A 19,879-nucleotide genomic window follows, 5' to 3' on the forward strand; every position below is an offset into this window, starting at 1 on the left:
AATTGAACACGTTTTATATATATATCCCCCATAAACTTGAAAAACCGCACTACAATTATCGTTTTTGTACAAAAAACAATTGTTTTTTATGAACTGAAATGATGACTAAAATTATTTTAATTTCTACAGTTCATCGAATCAATATCTTATCTATTTCGAAGCCTTTTCAATTCGCAAATTATTGGTAAAGTACCACACACTGAATAATGTATGAATAATATATGTTGTCATAGTCGTTATAGAAGCAATTAAGTTGAAATCTACGTGAGATTTAGTGCCTTTGGTCATATGCATGCATTTTAGAATCCTTTGGAAACCTTTTAATTTACATTATTTTCAAAATCAAGGCGAAATGCATTTAATTACAAACGTCATTAAAATTATCTAATAACAAAAAGATTTATCTTTAGGTGTGGCTGCAATGGTATTCTCGCTGCGCTCTTTTTGAATCGTAGCAGCAACTTTACTCCGTAGCTTGCCGTCGAAGAGTGAACGTAAACAAACATGGGTAGTTCAAGAGGTTCCAAAGTAGTTCGAAGAATTATTGTGACAATGCTCTATTTATTAATTCTTCTCTGTGGTTTCACTAAATTTGGCTATTCGGACAATGTGGAGAGTCCCCGAAAATGGAGAGACCCGACCGTTGTTATTGCAATTCTTGCGAGGAACAAGGCTCACACACTCCCCTTTTTTCTTACGTCATTAGAAAACATGGACTATCCTAAAAGCCGAATATCACTGTGGTTAGTTTTTCGTTTAATTTTATTATACTTTGCCGTGTTTGTGGCCGCTCTTGTTTAAGATGTTTAGGGTGTCACTCATCTATTATTTTATGATAGTTGCTCTTGGAAATTTGCTGGTTTTATTATTAGGGTTTACTATTCACTAGGTGAAAATACGTGGCAAATACCGCACTTAAGAATTGATCTCTGATGTCATATTTGTTGATTTTTAATTTCAGGCTAAGGAGTGACCACAACGAAGATGGTACGTTAGATGTGTTGAAGAAATGGTTAAACGCAGTGCAGTCTAGCTATCACTGGGCAAATGTGGTACTGTCAACATCTGTTCCGAACCGCTTTCCCGATGAAAAAGGGCCTGCTCACTGGTCAAATTCTCGATTTGACAATGTCATCCGTCTTCGTGAAGAAGCATTGGAGACTGCAAGGAAATTGTGGGCAGATTACCTCTGGGTGTGTACACTTTGCCATTCACAGTAAAATAGACATTGCTTTGTCACTTCGGCATCATCCCGAGGTCTGCCCATGCATTGACATTATTTCATGGCCTTAATTTTTATACATGCCGGTGATGTTATATCACTCGATGTAAGCGATGTAGATATATTGAAAATGACCCGGTTCACTTTCGGGTTAAACCTAAAAATAGTATAGTGATGCCAAAATTAAAATTGAAACTATTGTATGTAAACCTTTTTGCTGATTTCAAATTATGACAGAAACATCGTTGTTATAATTCTATAGACATTCGCAACAAGTAACGTTAGTATGTTAGTGACGTATTGCCTCCCAATGCAGTATACATATTTCCATATTGCAACCTGAAGAGTGAGACTCAGTGGGCATCATAATGGATTCACCTCTCAATTTGTAAATATGTGTCAGGTTCTCATCCTTTCTTCTTAAAATAATTATATATTATATTAAAAAAACGTGCATTATTGAGCATCTTAGCTTATTACCTTTCTCTCTCTCTTCCTTCGTGGTGTAATTTTATGAATTAGAATTTTTCAGTTGGTCTCTAGACGTGGCTGAGAATCATATTGAAGTAAAATTTAAATGCAGCATGTCACTCTCCAACTGATGTATCAAGCAATGGATCACCGATCATTAATTAATTGCACAAGTGAATTCCATGTGTCACAGAAACACATAGTTTCTCAAACATTCCAAAATTCATGTTAGTATTACATATAATCAAAAGAGGGTGGAGTACTGGAATTCAATCTGAAAAATGTTTCTTGTGATTTAAAACTTTATTGATGGGATATATTCCTTTGTCATGCATATTTAATGTGACAAATATTATAAAACTTCACCATCATAAAATACATCCCTGATGTATTCTCTCAATGGCCAATTCTCCTAACCTGTGTGATGTGTAATATTTTGAAGCTGACTACAGAGCAGAGAGCAGTAGACTTTGGAAAGCTACAGGAACACAATCCTCAGATTGATAACCCATCACAACAATGAATTCTGCCTAAATGTCCATCACCAACATTCATTTTAAACACAAATTAAGTCTTTCCCTGAAACCGTTGAATGTTCTCCATGCATAAAAATACCAACCAGTTTTTTCAAGTGCAATGTTGCTTATTATTAAATCTATGCTGAGCTATTTTCATTAAGGAAAAATAAATGGTTGGTGTGTGGCCTTCAGCATATTTTTTTCCTCGATCCAATAATCCTACCTCATTTGTAATCACCCGTACAGTGGAATACCTCCACTCTTGTTATAATTTTTTATGCTCCTGCATTGAAATTAATATGAAGTATGAAGTAAATACTAGGCTTGAATGGATACAGGGAAGATAACAGAATAATCCAATTAATAGTAAATATTGATAAACAATATTTTTTTAATAATTGTAGAGGTCTATAAAGACTGAAAAACACTAATTTTCTGAATTTATTTACTAGGTACCACCTCATCCTACATTTTGTAACACATAGTAAACCATTAATCTGATCATTCTTAACATAGTGAAGAACACTCCATTTTCATGCTAATGTTAATTGATGGTAGGTGGTGGATGAGTTCATGACAAGTTTTAAAACCATACCAGTTTTTTCACATTGACTCTATTAGAACTTTGCAAATTCAATGTAAAATATTGTATGTATGGTACCCTATTTTCTTCATGTTTATTTGATCATTGCATGAAATTAATTTTTTATGGCGGTTGGTCATATTTGGGTCCAAATAAGTCTGATGTGTATCTAACTCCTGCCACACAGCCTAGCAGTGCCTTTCTGGGTACTAAAATTCAAATATCTAATAATAAAATCCTTTATTTTCAGTTCTTGGACTGTGATACATTTCTGATCAACAACCAAACCCTGAGGAATCTGATGTCCAAACAACTTACAGTTGTGGCTCCAATGCTCAAGTCAGATGGAATGTATGCAAACTTTTGGTGTGGAATGACAGATGATTATTATTACCAGAGGACTGATGAATACAAACCAATATTAAATCGAGAGAGAAAAGGCTGCTTTGATGTGCCCATGGTACATTCATCTGTATTGATTGATTTACGGCATGAGGCTTCGCTATCTCTTTCCTTCAAACCACAGAATCTTGCTGGATACGATGGCCCTAATGATGACATTATAGTGTTTGCTCAATCAGTGAAAGCATCAGGTAAGCTTGTTTGCCTTTGTGTTTTCTTTTAATTAGTGATAATAGTCATGTTACAAATTGCATGTTAGAAATTGCAAAACATAGTTTCCATGACCAGGCATCTTATTGTATTATTGATTGAATATACTTTTGAAATTGGCAATTGCAATCCCATTGAGAAAATTAAGGACTGTTGACTATTTTGGTACAAGTTTCGGGTCCTGGAATACCCTTCAGACCCATTCACGGTGTTGTGTTTAGTACAGGTATGTAGCCTGTATGTGAACTTCATTTGCTCTTGAGGAAAAGTTTGCCTGCAAAATTATGAATTTACCATATGGATTGTAGTATTGGTCAAAGTTACTTTTCATTTGAAAATATTGACCAAAATCTTTGGCTCATGTGCAGTTATCTTCAGCCAAGTAAATGAGTATAGTTTGTGCAAAGAAACATTTTGTACCAATTACAATGAAGATGCATGCAAAAATACCCAGACAATTTATTTATTAGGTAAAGCAGGTTTGATCATTATTTTTTGTTCAATTTCTTCTACATGTATATTTTCATGTATTTAATTGTCTTGTCTTACAAATTGAGTAGCTTCAGGCATGATTTGGTCGAAGTCGAACATAATGAATAACTGATCTTAGCACTTTTCCATTTGATAAGATTTTTATTTGACGACTGGGTTTCGATGTATTACATCAATATCAGTTAAAAAAATGAAATTTGTTGCCAGATTATTATGTAATACATTGAACCCTGGTCGTAAAATTAATATTTTATCAAGTGGAAAAGTGCTACATTCAGTTATTCATTACCTAGTCTTGTATTGTTTGGAAAAACAAGATTGGACAATTTAATAAATGGAAATACGTAACTAGAAGAAATTGAACAAAAAACATGATATTTGAAGAGTTTTGAAATTGTTAGTTTTATTTGAGTTCTTTATAGTTGATTTCACTTTTCATCGTAATTCATGCAGGATTTCTGCATAATTTTATATGATTTCCTAGGATTAAGATGCATGTATGCTTAAACTCAGTAAAATTGTCAATAGCTAAAATTGTAAATTTTAAACAGAATGGTTACAACAGGAAAGTGACACACAGACTTTGCATTTGCCATGCAAAGTCTTGTGTATCACTTTCCTATCATTATAATGGAATCACACAAGCTAGTAGCTACAAAAATCTTGCAAAAAAGAATTTCATTGCTTAATGGCAGAGCTGAATGACTCTGGGAAATTTTTAATGAGTTAATTCATAGTTGTACAAGTCAGGAATAAATATCAGCGAGTCATTATTAATTTGATGTCTCTCTGTCTACGCATTTAAAGTATTCCATTGCATTGTGATGGATAATATATTTCATTCTTGTGCTCATTATTATTATTAGTAGCCTTTCATTAGAATTGGACTCTCCCAATTATCACCATTTTTTAGTGATAAGCCCAAAAATAAGTAGCATTAAATTTATTGGGTATTATTATTGTAATAAATGCTTCTGTTATGTCACTGTAATCTATGTAATTCCTTTCTCTGACTCACATTGAAACTTATTACTTCATTACTTGAGATCACTTACCTCTCACCTGACTTGATGATGTATGATGCTAATGTTGTAATCCTCATGTGTATAGTTCTTTCATTGCTGAACTATCTTCCAAATAATCTTTATTTTTATTTTCACTGTTGCTGTGTATGGATTAATGACTTCAATACATGTTCTAGCATCATCTTATCTGATTATAATTTTAAATAGATAAAATGTTTCTTTATCTGTTTGATATCTAATTCTATACTTGTTTTACCCAATGCTCCATCAGTTAAGGATATGATCAAGGATGTTCATGTCAGGACTTTCCTTCATTTACGCGGAACCTATGAAGTAGCTTGATATCTGACTTCTCCATCTGCTTTTTTTGATCTAATATACCAAATGTGAGAGAGGAAAGGAGGAATGGAGAGGTCCAGGAAATAAGACAACTCACAAAAGTTATAAATTTTATATCACTTCTCAAATGCATATGCTACATTTTACATATAATATCTTTCACCTCTTGATTATATATTAAAATATCAATAGTATTTTGGTAAATAAATTTTACCTCAAATTAATACACTGTTTAATCCATCATGAAGGAGGCTTTGTGGGAATAGGGCTTAGTTACTCACCAAAGGGCTTAGTTACTCACCATATTCCAATCCAGGTGTTGCCTTTAGCACTTCTAGGTAAAAATCACACAAGCTATGTGATTTTTATGGGAACCAGAACTTTATGAGATACTGCAGGTGGAACAGGAAAAGGAGGTGGTCCTACTTATATTTTGCTAACTGTGTACAAGACTCCCCAATATTTGTGTGCTAATATTCATTCATAAAAAACGAAAGCAAATGCAGAATTTCATTCTGTAAGTGGAGAAAATTTCACTCAAGGTGGCAGTAGAGCCTGCATACTCTGAATATGTTGGCAAACATCTACCACCAAATCAGACAATGGCAGATTTGTTTGCATAGATGTTTCTTTACAGGAGAAGGCACCTGCCTTAACAGCTTCCTAACTAGCTCCATTCTTTCATCTTTTAGAAGTCCACTTTCAATATTGCCTTCTACCATCATTCATTCCATATCAGGTTGTTATTCCATGACTTTTTATCACTATTTTGTGTCTGTTGGATGGATAGCCTATGATTGAGTTTCTCCCTCTGTGTATGCTTTTCATCTGTTGTTTTATGTTTCCAAATCTATTTAAATTTAAAGTGGTTCTTTATGATAACAAAGTTGTGGTGATGGTCTATGTTTGAAAAAGAATTGCTTTTGTGGCCTTTTGACTTGGGTTCTGAATCTACATTACAGGAAGTAGTTCATTTTGAATGATGTTCTGCCTACTGGTATTTTTCATTTATTATTTTTCCTTGGTCAGTTCTTGTCAAGCTACCAATATATTATGGGTTGGATTTCATGGACTTTTTTCATTTCTTCCCACATCATATTATAATCTTGGTTTTTATTATTGGCTTTCTCTGCAGAATCAGTCTAATCAATTAGAATTATAAGATTTATGAATTAATTTATTTATTTATTCAGTATTTGTCCGAAAACAGCACATTTTGGCCTTTACATCGAACTATTAACAATGATAACAATGGTCACATTTACAAACACCCAAGCCCTAGATGGAGGGAAACTCACGGAGGCGGAAATCAAACCCGAGACCCTTGGAATGGCAGACGAGGACGTTACCCTGCCGCCACCGGGGTCGGCAATTAATTAATTCACATTTTATGCTTTCATTACTTTCTAAGTACCATAAAAGAGACCTTCAATTTTATTTAATTAACTTCTTTTAGATATTTGTATGTTTTTAAATATTTTACCTGTGGATTCTTTAATTACTTCATTGATGACCTTTGATTGTCCTCCAGGAAATTACACTTTCATTCGTACTCATTTGGAATGCCATACCCTCTCCTGGATCAAACAAATTAAGGTTCAATACAGACGGGAAGGCATGAGAGTAACTTAAACTTGATTTGATGAGGTGATCCTTAGTATATTCCAAAAAATCCTGTAATTTGAGTTTGCCATTCCATTGAATTTCTGTACCAAGAATGTAAGACATTTTCATTGTAATTATTGTTAGTCAGTCTGGTATTGGAGGATATATGTGAATCCCAGAAATAATTACTACCATGGTCTTTTAAGGAATGTTGCACTTTTGAGTGCAGCTTGACATAAAATCCCTTTGCATACAGAAAATTATTTTCCAGTTCCACGGGCTTTATACTTGCATTCATGATGCCCAAAAGACACATTATTTTTCTCCCTCTACCTTATTCTCAGAACATTCTCCGTTCTGATATGTTCTTTGACATTCCATAGCTTTGCTAATACTCCTGCATTTACTTGTACTGCCACTAGATTTCTCCCTGCAACCTTCTCTCTTCCCTAAAATAAATAGCTCTACTTGGTTTGTTTTTCTTTCAACATTTCATTTTCTCGATTCTTGGTCATATTCAACCCTGGAAAGAGCATCCATGCTTATCTTCTTGCCTCAACAGCCAAGTTTTGGCACTTAAACAACAAAAACACATCCCCCGATGTTGAAAATTTAGTTGATCTTTTCATTATATCTCTTCTTGCAAGGGTTATCCCAGAAGTTCCGGACCCAAAGAAGAAAACTCAAAAATTTTGGAGAAAAATGTATTTATTTTTTGACATAATCTCCTTGCAGCTCTGTATACTTTTCCTGGTGATATTCAATAAGTTCAATACCCTTTTCATAATAAGAACTGACTTGCTCCTCAAAATAGTCCATAACTGCCGGCATCACTTCTTCACGGTTAGAAAATCTTTGACCACCGAGCCATTTTTTCAAGTTTGCAAACAGAAATTAATATGAGGAGGCTAAATCTGGCGAATAGGGTGCATTAGGTAGCAATTCAAAATTTTAATTCATGAATTTTGGCCATTTTAATAACGGATTTGTGAGCTGGCGCATTGTCTTGATGAAACAACACTTTCTTCTTAGCCACAAGTGAGTAACTCATTATAATCTTCGTTTGGAGCTCCAAGGATCAGAGAGGCATGGAACATTGGAAAAATGGACCAACAAAGAATTAAGTCCATTAAACATGGTGCTGGAGGAGAATTCAGTAGATTAAATGAAAAAGAAAAAATCAGGAATGAGGAAGTATATCAAAGAGCAGAGGAAAAGACTAAGGGGAGAACTCTACAACAAACAAGAACTAGATGAATGGAACCCAATGGATTAGTTGGAAACAACTTCTATAAGGACACTCACATTTGAGAGAGTTTGAGCTTTCAGCCTTCTCTGAGGTTTCCTTAGTTCAGACTGGAAGGTCTTTTTGGGGAATATGGAGTCTGGGAGGGGGGAGGCGCAGGTTAAGTTGGGAAGGGAATTAAAGATGGCAGTTAAGGGTGGTAATTTTAAAAGATCGGAAAGCTAGTATATATGTGGACTCGCGAATTCTCACCTCTATATCAGTGGTTGAAACGGGGAGGGATTCTAGGATGTTTAGGGAGAAACACTGGTCGATGGAAAGGTTGTGGGAATATGCGTGTGAAGGGATAGGAAGAGAAGAGAGTGAGGCAAAATTACAGGAGTAGGGGTGATTGCTCATTCGAATGAATAAGGGGGGAAAACATTCACCTATGCAAAATTAAGTGCATTGTTTGCATGACAAATGATATATAATGTTTTTTGAGAGGCAATTGGCACGGGACCAAGGTGAGGGGCCAATGAGGGGATGTGGGGAGAGGGCAGTAGATCTGATACGCAGGCATGTTTTACATCAGGGGCGGTTGCAAGAAGGGGAAAGATGAATAAACTTTTCAGGGGGAGGGTGGCAAAGGGTTTGTGGAAGGTTTTTGAGATTAGCGGGTCGTCTGCATGCGAAATAGGTGGCATTGGGGCAGTAAAGATCAGGTGGTCTCCTTGTCGTGTAAAATAGGAAACAGTTGTTTCAGTAAGGTTTTCAGTCTGTGGGATCCAGGAATATAGGTGGTTCAAAGGTTGAGTCCCGCATCAGATGAGGGGTCATTTTTCTGTGGTGTGTGAGGTTGGGTGGAGTGGTGGATTTTATTTTGTCGGAGCTTTTCTGGGTAACTGCGTTTGTGGAGTGAATGGTGTAGATTGTGGAGGTATTTGTTCATCTACATCTACATCAATACCCTGCAAGCCACCAAAAAGGTGTGTGGCAGGGGGTGCAGCACCAGGAGGAAAGGGTAAGGGATGAGGGGATTAGGGTTTTTCAAATGGATGAGGTGAGGGGAACCTGCAAAAAAAATATATAAATATAATCGTATAACCATGCGCAGTCGTTACCTTGTAGGTTAATACTTATTATGTCGAGCCAGCTCCTGGGGGATTTCGATTGCAAGCATTCTGGTTGCTTATTGTTCTTGGAAAAAATGACCATTTAAACCTATCTGTCTTGCAGTCTATCTCTCTAATCTTATATTCGTGATCCCTCCGCCCGTAATACGTTGGGGTTCGTATTATGCTCTTGATGTCATCGGAAAAGGACCCATCTTTAAATGTTTTTAATAAGTTTAATCTATATTGTAAACGTCGCTGTGTAAGGGAATCCCCGCCTAGATTTTCTAGCAAAGTAGTTACGCTACTGCGTTGGTCATAACAATTTTTGACAAATCCAGCCCCCCTCCGCTGAACTCGATCCAATTCCGAAATCAAATTTATCTTTTGAGGATCTCATATACTGGCAGCATACTCTAGGTGGGCCTGACTAGGGCAAGAAAACATCGTTAAGGGTGGCTGTGGTGTGGCAAATTCGGTGTCCGCGGATAGAGAGAGAGAGTTGGGAATCAAGAGTTTGGTTAGAGAAAGCTACAGCTAGTAAAGTTTAGGTATTGCTCATGGTCAGTGGCTTTGATATGTACTGAAGTTGTGAACTTGTTACTGTGAAGTGAGATGTCTGTATCAAGAAAGGTGATAGTGGAGTCTGAAATGGGAGAAGTGAATTAAACTGTAAAAGAAGAATTTAAGGCCTTTAAGAAATTATTGAGGGACTCAAGAGTATTGTGTCCAGAGAATAAAAATGTCGTCTATGTAGCGGACCCAGAAAAGAGGTTGGAGGGGTTGCTGTGAAAAGGAAGTCTCTTCAAGGTGGCCCATGAGGAGATTGGCGTATAATAGCGCCATCCTCGTTTCCATCGCTGTGTCTTTGGTTTGCAAATATGAACAATTTAGAACGAAAATGCGTTTTTTGTTGGGACGAAAGTGGCTCGATTGAGGAAAAATTCGGTGGAAGGGTACTGGGGTGGGGGGCGTAGAGGAAGATAATGTCGGAGAAAGGATAAGCTTTCTGCATGGGGAATAGAGATATAGATGGAATTAACGTCGATGGTGGCCATAATTAGGTTGGAGTTGTGGGGAATGGAAACAGAGTTTTAACGGTGGAGGAAGTAGTATGTCTCCAACAACCAACAACAACATTTTCTAAGCTGAAATAATTTCGAATTGAATCTCATGGGAATCGAACCAGCGACTTTTGGCTCCACAGGCAGCTACGCTACCCCTGGTCTACCCCCGTTCCCATAATAAATGTTTTCTTCGGCTTTCCAGTTTCATTTTACTAGTAAATGGCCCAATTTATACGTAAAAGGCAAATAGTCTGATTGGCTCGAGATAGGGCGTTTCAATTTTGAAGTCTTTGAAGGATCCCTTCTATTGAAACGAGAAGGTTGGTGGAAGGATCCCGTAATCGTATAGTGTCGGCTCATCGCATTTTGAAGGAGGGAGGACGGGCGGTTGGACTCATATGCGGGCGTTGACAAAGTGTCGAGGTAGTTCGCGGAAGACTCAACATTTTGTCACAGACCCCCATAAACCTGGTCACCCTCCCCGTTCACGCTCGCTTAACGGTTCTCAGAAAAAGGGAGAAAGGCAAACAAATCGGGGAATATATTTCGTGCCGCCGTTCACGCCGCACATGTCACTAGATAGCTGAATGATCAATTCACGTACCCAGGGCCTTCAAATTTTATGGATAAATTTTATTCTTTCCGTCTATCCCACATTCTCATCTCATCTATTATTTCTAACCAGTACGTGAGAAAGAAAAACCTTGGGCAAGAATTCCACATCGTTTTTAACGTCAAGGCATGAGTTGCTTACATTTCACGAATAAATATTCGCCGTAAATGCAGATAGAAACTAAGAAGACCTGAAGATGTAATCATGTGGGGCAAACAGGAGGAAATTCACGCGATACTAAATACCAAAGATACAAACGTCACATACGCAATAGTATTTAGGAGCCACCAGAAAACCTATGAGCGATGATATGCGTTGATCACATAGATGGTAATAGGAAATATTTTTATGGCTAAAGTAAAATAATTGTTATCAATCCAACAAATACAAAGCGGACAATAACGATTTAAATGTTTATCGTAGAAGATTTGTTTGGACCTAGCTTTCTGCAAAAGATTATTCGGATTTTTTTAGACTTAATTTATTTTTTTATTTATTTATGTACCCTGCAAGCCACCGCTAAAGTATGAGGCAGGGGGCTGAATACACGACACTAATTTTGACCCGAATAGGACCCTACCGCGGTCGGACAATGTTATCCTGATCCCGTATTGTTCGTGGAAAAAATGACATCTTAAATCTATCTGTTCTGCACTTGATCTCTCTAATTCTATTGACACGATCTCGCCTACCGTAGTACGATGGGCAAAATAATACATTTTTAACATCACTGTAAAGAGACGTCCTTCCAATTTATGCAATACATTTAATTTATAATTTAACCTTCGCTCCGTGAGTAATTATCAGCCTAGCTGTTCTAATATTTTGGATAAGCTACAAAGCTTATCATAGCAACGTTTTACAAATCTAGCTCATCTACGCTGCACCCGATCGGCAATTCGGCAAGAAAATTGAAATTCCAAATTATTTAAGATTTACTAAAAAAGACCAGCTGTTCAATCACTCCGTTTCGTATGTTCCCACTTTTTCTTGTGCGCCATCGGTTAAAAAAATATGAAAAAAGTATAAAACAGAACAGATATTTAAAATCAATCCTTTGTTAAGGGTGGATTGCTTGTCGCATCAGACTAAATAGAAAGACATTTGGTATTTTGATTTCGTATGTTGATGAGTATTAATTACTAGGTAGTACCCTAGAATAGTTCAAAAAAGAAATCATAAACGTAGTATTCAACCCGAAGGTGGATTGGTAAGTGATGGTAGAGCTCACCCAGTACTAAGCCCAACGGCATGTGAAATTCAGACGTCAGGATAGGGGGGGCATTCCTTTCCCTGTGCCGGTAATGTTTTCCCAACAAGATCTGGCAATCATAGTATCACACAGCTGAGATGAAGTTCAAGGTACCTATAGGGGTATGCCTGAGAATCGAACCTTGGCCCACCCGTCAGTAGTCTAACGCTCTACCCCTCTACTACCGCGCCCCATTCTAGAGCAGTAACACTCTCAATCTCATACTTTGCTAGATGACTCCCTCGAAATACACCTTTTCACCTTGGGAATTATTGGATTGCGGTAATATTTGACGTGAGATTTTAATCTGTCTAATCTCTTCATACATGTAATATAACATGTAATAATTAATATGTAAATAAAAAAACACAATGTAATCTCTATGCATGCGCCTTATAATCCATATAACGGTTAATAGACTGGGTTGGGAACCCTGATGGAAAAGAGTATGGGAAACCGGGTAAAATGACGCTGTTAGACACGCTATTAGATGACATTTTGTTTGACCATCACGTATTGTTCGCGGGAAAAAATGTTCCTAAAATCTGTTAGCTGTGGAATTTAATGCAAATTGTTGTCCCACAATCCGATCGGTAAAGAAAAGACCGTAAATAATAGTTTAAATCTCAATAGTTGGTTTTTGTTTTAACGTTTTTTCCATTTTCTTCCATTCTATTAATCGTCCCTCTTGTGACACATGGCTACTTAATTCATTTTCATTCCTTAAGTCGCACACATTAAAAGAATATGCTACGACCTTAAAGAAACTTAGCTTCAATGAACGGGCTTGGGTTGATTGTTCCTGCTAAAAAATAAGGCAGAGCTTTCATATTGTATCAGTCGCTCCAAATTAGGAGTATGCAAGTGTCTGGGATATATCAGGGAAAATATTTATTAAAGAATTATATTTCAACAAATTTCTTGATCTAATTTCACAATACCATGTTAAACGTAAAGCTATACGCTAAAAAGTATGATCGACCGTGTTAATTTATCACCTAAATTTTTTAGATTATATTTTATAGTCGAATTCCTACCTTTCGCCTCGCTCGTATTTACTTTACAAGTTCTGGATTCCCTTGTCGATTGATACCTAGTCAAGACCGCTCATGGGCGAAAGTTTGCATTACCATCTTTTCTAACCCTGGCGTCCTTCTGATACACCCACCAGAATGAATTATGCGTTGAAATAAGCCGTGCAGCATACGTAAATCTCAGATTAACAGGATAAGAGATGGGCTTGCTCCTATCACCATGCAGGCTGCGGCTTCCCAGAAAGTTCTAGTACCCAAATATTCCACTTAAATTTAGCGATAAAGTGTCAAAGGCATGACTCAAATATGAACACCCCAATGTACTCCCTTGGCTACCACACCTCTAATTTAAATATGAATTCTCGATATTCTGTGTACCTTAATTTTTTTCTCCAACAAAAAGCGATTCTGAACGTTGTTAACGACAGAAGAGTCGTATTGTTTCAAGCCCTCATCAAAAATTCTTGGCTAAGCTTCTGTTCACGTTTTTATGCAGTGGAAGTACCGTATATTAGTAAACATTATGCGAACAGAATATGCTAGAGAGACAGCAATCCTCAGGCTACGTTTTACATTATATTTTAAGGAACTTCTTATCAGGATCTCCACTGAATTCCTCGTTTGAATCATTGTGGAATAATTATTGCATTACTTGCAGGAACTACATTGAACGTATGCAACGACGAGGTGTATGGGTACATCATGGTACCGCTGGAGGAACAGAATGACATCGAGCATGATTATGACCAACTGACCAACTTGAAGATGGAAATAATGGGTGAGTGTGATGTTTTCTTCTCCTTACAAAATTTAACCAGTTGTTAAAAATGAAAACCCTCCCATGTCCTACAACCTTTCATGGTGGAAGGGCTTGTGCGATCCGATGGCCCATTGAGCTGTGCTGGCGGGAGAATGATTATTGCTCCCGGTAGGGTCGTCCATGCCAGGCAGGTCCAAGAATAGGAGCCAGAAGAAAGGTAGTCCACGCAGCGTCTGTTCCTCAGTGAGGCGGCTGCAAAGGCATCTGACCCAAGAGGGGCGGCCATTGAGGGATGGTACCACATTAAAAACATAATTGAGGAAGGCAACAAGAAACCGCCTCAGTTATTACCAAGATTTATATGATGGGCAGTATTGAGAAAATGAGTCCTGGGACAATGGGACTCGGCCCAATCGGCCGTGTCTCGGCAGCTGTAGAGGCAAGACTTCCGCGGTCCCCATGTTACGAAACCCTTGCAAAGAAACCCGACGTGCAGCAGCACAGAAGACGCAGTGGAAGAAAACCAAATTAGTTAGAATAGGAACTTAGAATGTTAAGCCAATGTTAAGTACAGAACAATTAGGGGATATAAAGTGAGAAATGGAAAGAGGAAATATAGATGTTGTAGGTCTATGCGTGGTGAGATGGAAGGATAGCGGAGATTACTGGAGGGATAGTTATAGAGTAATATACAGCGGAGGAGACGAGAGCCAGCGAGGGATTGCAATAATATAAAGGTAGGAAGAAGCGCAGTCAGCATAGAGAAAGCAACAGATAGAATATTATTATCATTTACATTTCGTTGCAATTAGGCAAATAGCCCGGTGGCAACGGTCTAGTGATGAACCCTTGCTAGTAGAAGTAAAATCAGAGCCGACGAATTTGGCCATTATTCAAGTCTACATCCTACCAAGCAATCATATGGGAAGAAATCGTACAGTTAGAGGATATAACAGGGTGGGAGAATGTTTGGCAAATGAGGAAGGGGCGGAAATAGGATAGAAATGTAGGAATAAGGGGAGGAAGGAGTATGTAAGTATACGGAGATGAAGAGGGATTTGGTTGTTGAGTAGTATGTTGGTTGTGTTTTGTTAGGAGAGACAAGTCATTTATTTAGTACTTGTGTCCATTCAGAACCTACCTTAACCAGTAGATTACCTAAAATAATAGTATAAAAGCAAAATATCCGAGTCGAGGGTTCCCGGTGGTTCACTTACGAATTGTTGATTCAATTCAAAGTTATCTGTAGTTTATGTTCATTTCGCTTTCGGTCAGTTTCATTTATTTGGAATTACAAAAGACTGGATGCTCAAATGCTGCTTGGAAATCCGATATTGTTATGTTTAACTCAACGTAAACATAGTGTTTGGACTAAGCACGGGTGTTCGAGAGTGGTTTCGCGTTAAATAACGAAATTCTTCCGACCGATTACATTATTTTTTTCATTTTATCTTCACAGTAAGCGTGAGCGGTAATTAGAAAAACCAGTATTTTAGTGGCAGTATTTAAAGTCAATAATAGCACCTTACTGACTAAAAAATACCGGAAACTATTTACTTGATTTTTTATATGTACAACGGCTTTCCAGAAAGTAGTCTCCGTTTTGCTATAAAATTACTCTGGAATGGATGCAGAACCTTTATTATTTTCATCTCAAAACTACATATCTGTACTACTTTTTTACATATGCGCCAAACAGATTTAAACATCTGTCATATCTCTTTAACTAGTTCACGAATTCCTTCAGCTTACAATTTTGCAGCCTGAGATCGCAGCTAACCGATGACGACGTCTATAAGTTCCTCGTCGAGATTTGCACAAAAAATGTGGTGACCTTCCAGTCGTGTTTTCCATGCAACATAGTCGTAGAAATCTGTGAAAAACTCTCTAAAGATTTCTGATAAATATCGTTAAACACCGATTTTCCCTAACGTTTTCGTCAATTTTCCAACGCAGTTAATTGTTCTCCACAGACGGTTGGCCACTTCTGTCATCATCATGGACATTTGTGTTCACTCTTAAACGGACGACAACATTGGAACATGACTCTGTCCCTCATTACATGTGGTCCGTACAGAGCAAAAATTTTCCGATGAATTTCAACAGCTTTGAAGTATTTTTATCAGTACAATCCTTATCACTCATCTCTACTACTTCTTACTTTACACGAAAACGGCAGTTACTTTCTGGACAGACCTCGTATGTATTGGTGTGTGTGCACATATGGCAAATTTTATCTACCAGTGAAGGAAGCTCGCAATTTTGTGTCTGAATTTTTATTTTTAGATATTTTGCTAGATGGCCTTTGAAATTCAATCCTAACTTAACTGCATAAATGCATTTGCCATCCATATTTTGGTCTTGAAAACTATTCATTAAAATTCGTTGTTACATTCCGTTGGGGTTATCATCTAAGAGACTCATTTCGAGTCTCTAGTCAAAGGGTAAATTTTGCGTGTGGTTACTGTCGAATGCTCTTGGGGTTCATTTTTTATTTCCCATATCAATGCATCACACGTAGTTTGAGCGATGCGTTTATACTCAACACTTTCTTCTTAGCCAAATGCGGTCGCTTTTGCTTGATTTCTTCACTCAAACGTTGCAATAAGTTGACATAATACTCGCCGTTGATAGTTTTTCCTTTTTCAAGATAGTCAATGAAAATTATCCCACGCGCATCCCAAAAAACCAATGCCATGACTTTGCCTGCAGATGAATCGGTCTTCGCCTTCTTTGGAGGCGGTTCTCCCTCTTGAATTCATTGTTTTGATTGTTCTTTTGTCTCGGGTGTAAAGTAACGGACCCATGTTTCACCCATGGTTATGAAACGGCGCATAAATTCTGCTTTGTTGCTGTGAAACTTTGCTAAACACTCAATTGAAACATCTTCACGGCACTGGTTTTGCTCGAGTGTTAGCAAACGTGGCACCCATCTTGCACGCAGCTTTCTCATGTGCAAATTTTCATTTAGTATGCGATGAACCGCACCTTTTGGAATGCCGATAATGTCTGCTAGCTCGTGCAATTTCTGTCGACGATCATCCAGCATCACTTAGTGGATTTTCCTCAGTGTTTCTGATTCGTCATCTCATTTGATCGACCAATGCGATGCTCATCTTGACAGTTCGTACGGCCTCGTTTAAACTCTGCCACCCTATATTTTAGTGTTGTAAACGAAGGAGCAGACTCCCCGGAGTAGAATCCAGTTCAGCTTTTATATTGGTTGGGCTGAGGCCTTTCAAATAACAGTATTGTATCACATAACGATGGCCAATTTTCTCCATTATCACTAATTCACTGAGAACGTTCACTATTGATGGATTTCTGCTACTCCAGCGTTAAATTTCACCTTCTCCTTCGATAAAATGACGTTAAGACACCGTAACTCTCTGGAATTTCTCCGCAAGTCCAACTCAAACAATTTTCATAATTAATCATTTATTGTTGAATTTCTGCACATTCTCCTCAATTCCAATACAGAAAATGTTGACAATTAACCAGTATTAGTTGAATTGCTGTGTTTCTGATTTCTGTTTATACGGTATAGAATTACATTACTTTAATTGAATTGTGATTAATATTCATTATCTATATTTACGATTCGGTGCTTGTGTGACTCGTTCTTGGTTGATTGATTAACTAAACCCTTATCATGAGAAGAGCGAGTGCTTCGGTGGAAATATTAAAACGCGCGAAAAATAACGGCCAACCCCATCTCACCTTATTACTTAGACTGTCCTTTCAGATTCTGCTACCGCTTCTCTTAACTTGCCCTGTCTGATTTGGTAAAGCTTTGTGAAGCGAATTTAGGAAAGCTTGTAAGAAGGGTATTCCTTCAATCTCCTCCCGTCTTCTTCGCTATTATGATTGGATTTTTCCACTCTAATTTGTGGAAAATCTCTCTGAAGTTCTAGAACAAGCCGAGGTTGATTAAATTTCTAATTAGATTATCGATCACACCTAGATAGTGTTCTCACATCTGCGGTGGCGTACCTAGATCCAACTTCCACTCCTCGTCTGTGAACCTGCCTAAGGATTTAACGAAGAACTCCCTGACCCACTGTTGCATACTTCAATCATGGTTTTGCGCTCTAACTTTACCGCGTAATCGCCCCGCATTTCCCTAATTCCATTACTCGACTCTTTTTTAATCCTGGCATTAAAAGAGATCCCAAATCTTTTGGATGGTGCCTCCCGCTTAGGGCAAAATTCATCCAAGTTGTCTCTATTTTTTTCCGTGTAGTTCTTGAGTAATCCCTCCCAAGGCCTCTATCGCAATTCCCCTGATCGATTTTAATACCTTTGTTGCTTTGTTGTGCCTGGCATTTCTGGGGTCCAGACTGTGTCCTCATTTGTCACTCTTCCCTGTTATTTCTCTGACAGGCGAAAATTCCAAACGCCGTTGTTGCCATATGAACTGACTGGCTGACTTAAATATCTTATCCTTCCACTAACGAAGTTAAATATTCTTTTTTTTTGACTTCTCACATCATATCACTTTTTTCTCTTCTTATGTTTGCTTTTTTTAAATACATAACCATTTCCCGGACTCTGCATATTTGAAATGATTACTTCTCAGTTAATTAGTCGCTCGATCGTGGTTCTTAGAATTACTTTTATCTGAATAAAGTAATATGTTTTCGTCAAACGTTAACTGGAGGACAAGACGTTTTAGTGTAGTGTGGATTGAGTGTGCTCTGTCATCATAAACATCATGAATCATGAACATAAATCATAATCATCATAAATATAAATTTGTGGTTTTCGGTGGTATTTTTGAACAATGACGTCTAGAAAAATAATGGAGGTAATTCGGTGAAGAAGCACCATGGTAGTGAATAAATCAAGCTTCGGAAGTCGTACATTCGATGACAGATAAGCATATTATTAATCGAAACGAAAGTTTTGGTAATTGATCAAAAATTTCGACGTTGAAAAATTTTGCATAGCGTGTTTATGTTGAAAAAGATAATCGGTCTCATGGGTGTGATTACTTTGGGTTGATTTATCGACGAAGCTTGCTGATCTCGAGAGAATTGTCGCCAAATATTTTCGCTTTTCCAAACAGGTGAATGCGTACTCCAATTGAAGCCACGTGATGTTTTTCCTAATCGGTGAAATAATTAAGCGTATGGAAATCATGAATTATTCGTTTTTTGTCTTCCCCCAACGCGGTCTTGTTACTTTATTTCTAAATCATCGCTTAATCTCCTTTCATTGAACGCATGTAATTCTTCCACCTGTAACTTGATGGTTCGAGGATGCGCTGATAGTATTTCCGCGTAATATTCCTATCGTATGTTAAAATCGGAGGAAATTAGCGATTTGGATTAATATTCTCGTAACATCCTAAAAATATGCATTTTTGGCCGGTAGGGAACGGCGTGAAGGGTATTTATGCATACCCATTACCCATAGCAGAAACGTTTTGTTCCAGATGTACTACATGTTCGATAGAAAGATGAAAGTGTTGAAGTCCGTTCGAGGGAAGGTGATGAATGACAATGATGTCGATTCTTTTGCCCTCAGTGGATCAACCGCCTTTACCGGTGAGCCCCCTGCTGCAGGAGTTCGTGCCTCGGAAGCCTAAGGACAAGATGGGCGTGGACGAAGTGTACATGATCAACTTGCTCCGGCGGCCGGAGAGAAGGGAAAGGATGAACAACTGCTTCGAGGAGCTGGGATTGATGGCCACACCCCTCGACGCCGTGGACGGAAGGTGAGTATTGCGAATGATGGCTCGGGCCTTTTCTAAAAGCTACGGGTCTGGGGGGGTGTTGGGCCGTCTGCTTTTAGGGTAATTATTCATCAGTAGCTGAATCAGAGTTAATGGCCGTAATTAGAAATTAATGATGTTGACGTAGCTACGATTGCATTTTTGAAAACAGATAATGTTCACAATGTGGAACAACCTTTTTTTATCGTCAAATATCTGAAGATAAAATA

The 19,879-nt window shown here is 37.8% G+C and overlaps 1 protein-coding gene across 1 annotated transcript; it reads left to right on the top strand.

Moving 5' to 3' along the window:
• The first annotated feature begins 488 nt into the window (after window positions 1–488).
• LOC139692378 (glycosyltransferase 25 family member) lies at window positions 489–19,656 on the top strand. Its single transcript, XM_071590536.1, has 5 exons — window positions 489–743; window positions 962–1,193; window positions 3,045–3,387; window positions 13,832–13,951; window positions 19,463–19,656. Exons 1-5 carry the CDS (start codon window positions 505–507, stop codon window positions 19,654–19,656), a joined length of 1,128 nt encoding a protein of 375 aa, XP_071446637.1. The 5' UTR covers window positions 489–504.
• Window positions 19,657–19,879: the final 223 nt, after the last annotated feature.

The sequence above is a fragment of the Hetaerina americana genome, unplaced genomic scaffold, assembly GCF_022747635.1.
Source record: "Hetaerina americana unplaced genomic scaffold, ioHetAmer1.1.p SCAF_4, whole genome shotgun sequence".
NCBI classification, from domain to species: Eukaryota; Metazoa; Arthropoda; class Insecta; order Odonata; family Calopterygidae; genus Hetaerina; species Hetaerina americana.

Bases quoted from the DNA above. Each gene is read 5' to 3' on its own strand.
- LOC139692378 (XM_071590536.1), top strand. From the start codon at position 505: ATGGGTAGTTCAAGAGGTTCCAAAGTAGTTCGAAGAATTATTGTGACA. The intron at 1,194-3,044 runs GTGTGTACACTT...CTTTATTTTCAG, and splicing joins TGTGGGCAGATTACCTCTGG to TTCTTGGACTGTGATACATT. The intron at 3,388-13,831 runs GTAAGCTTGTTT...CATTACTTGCAG, and splicing joins TCAATCAGTGAAAGCATCAG to GAACTACATTGAACGTATGC.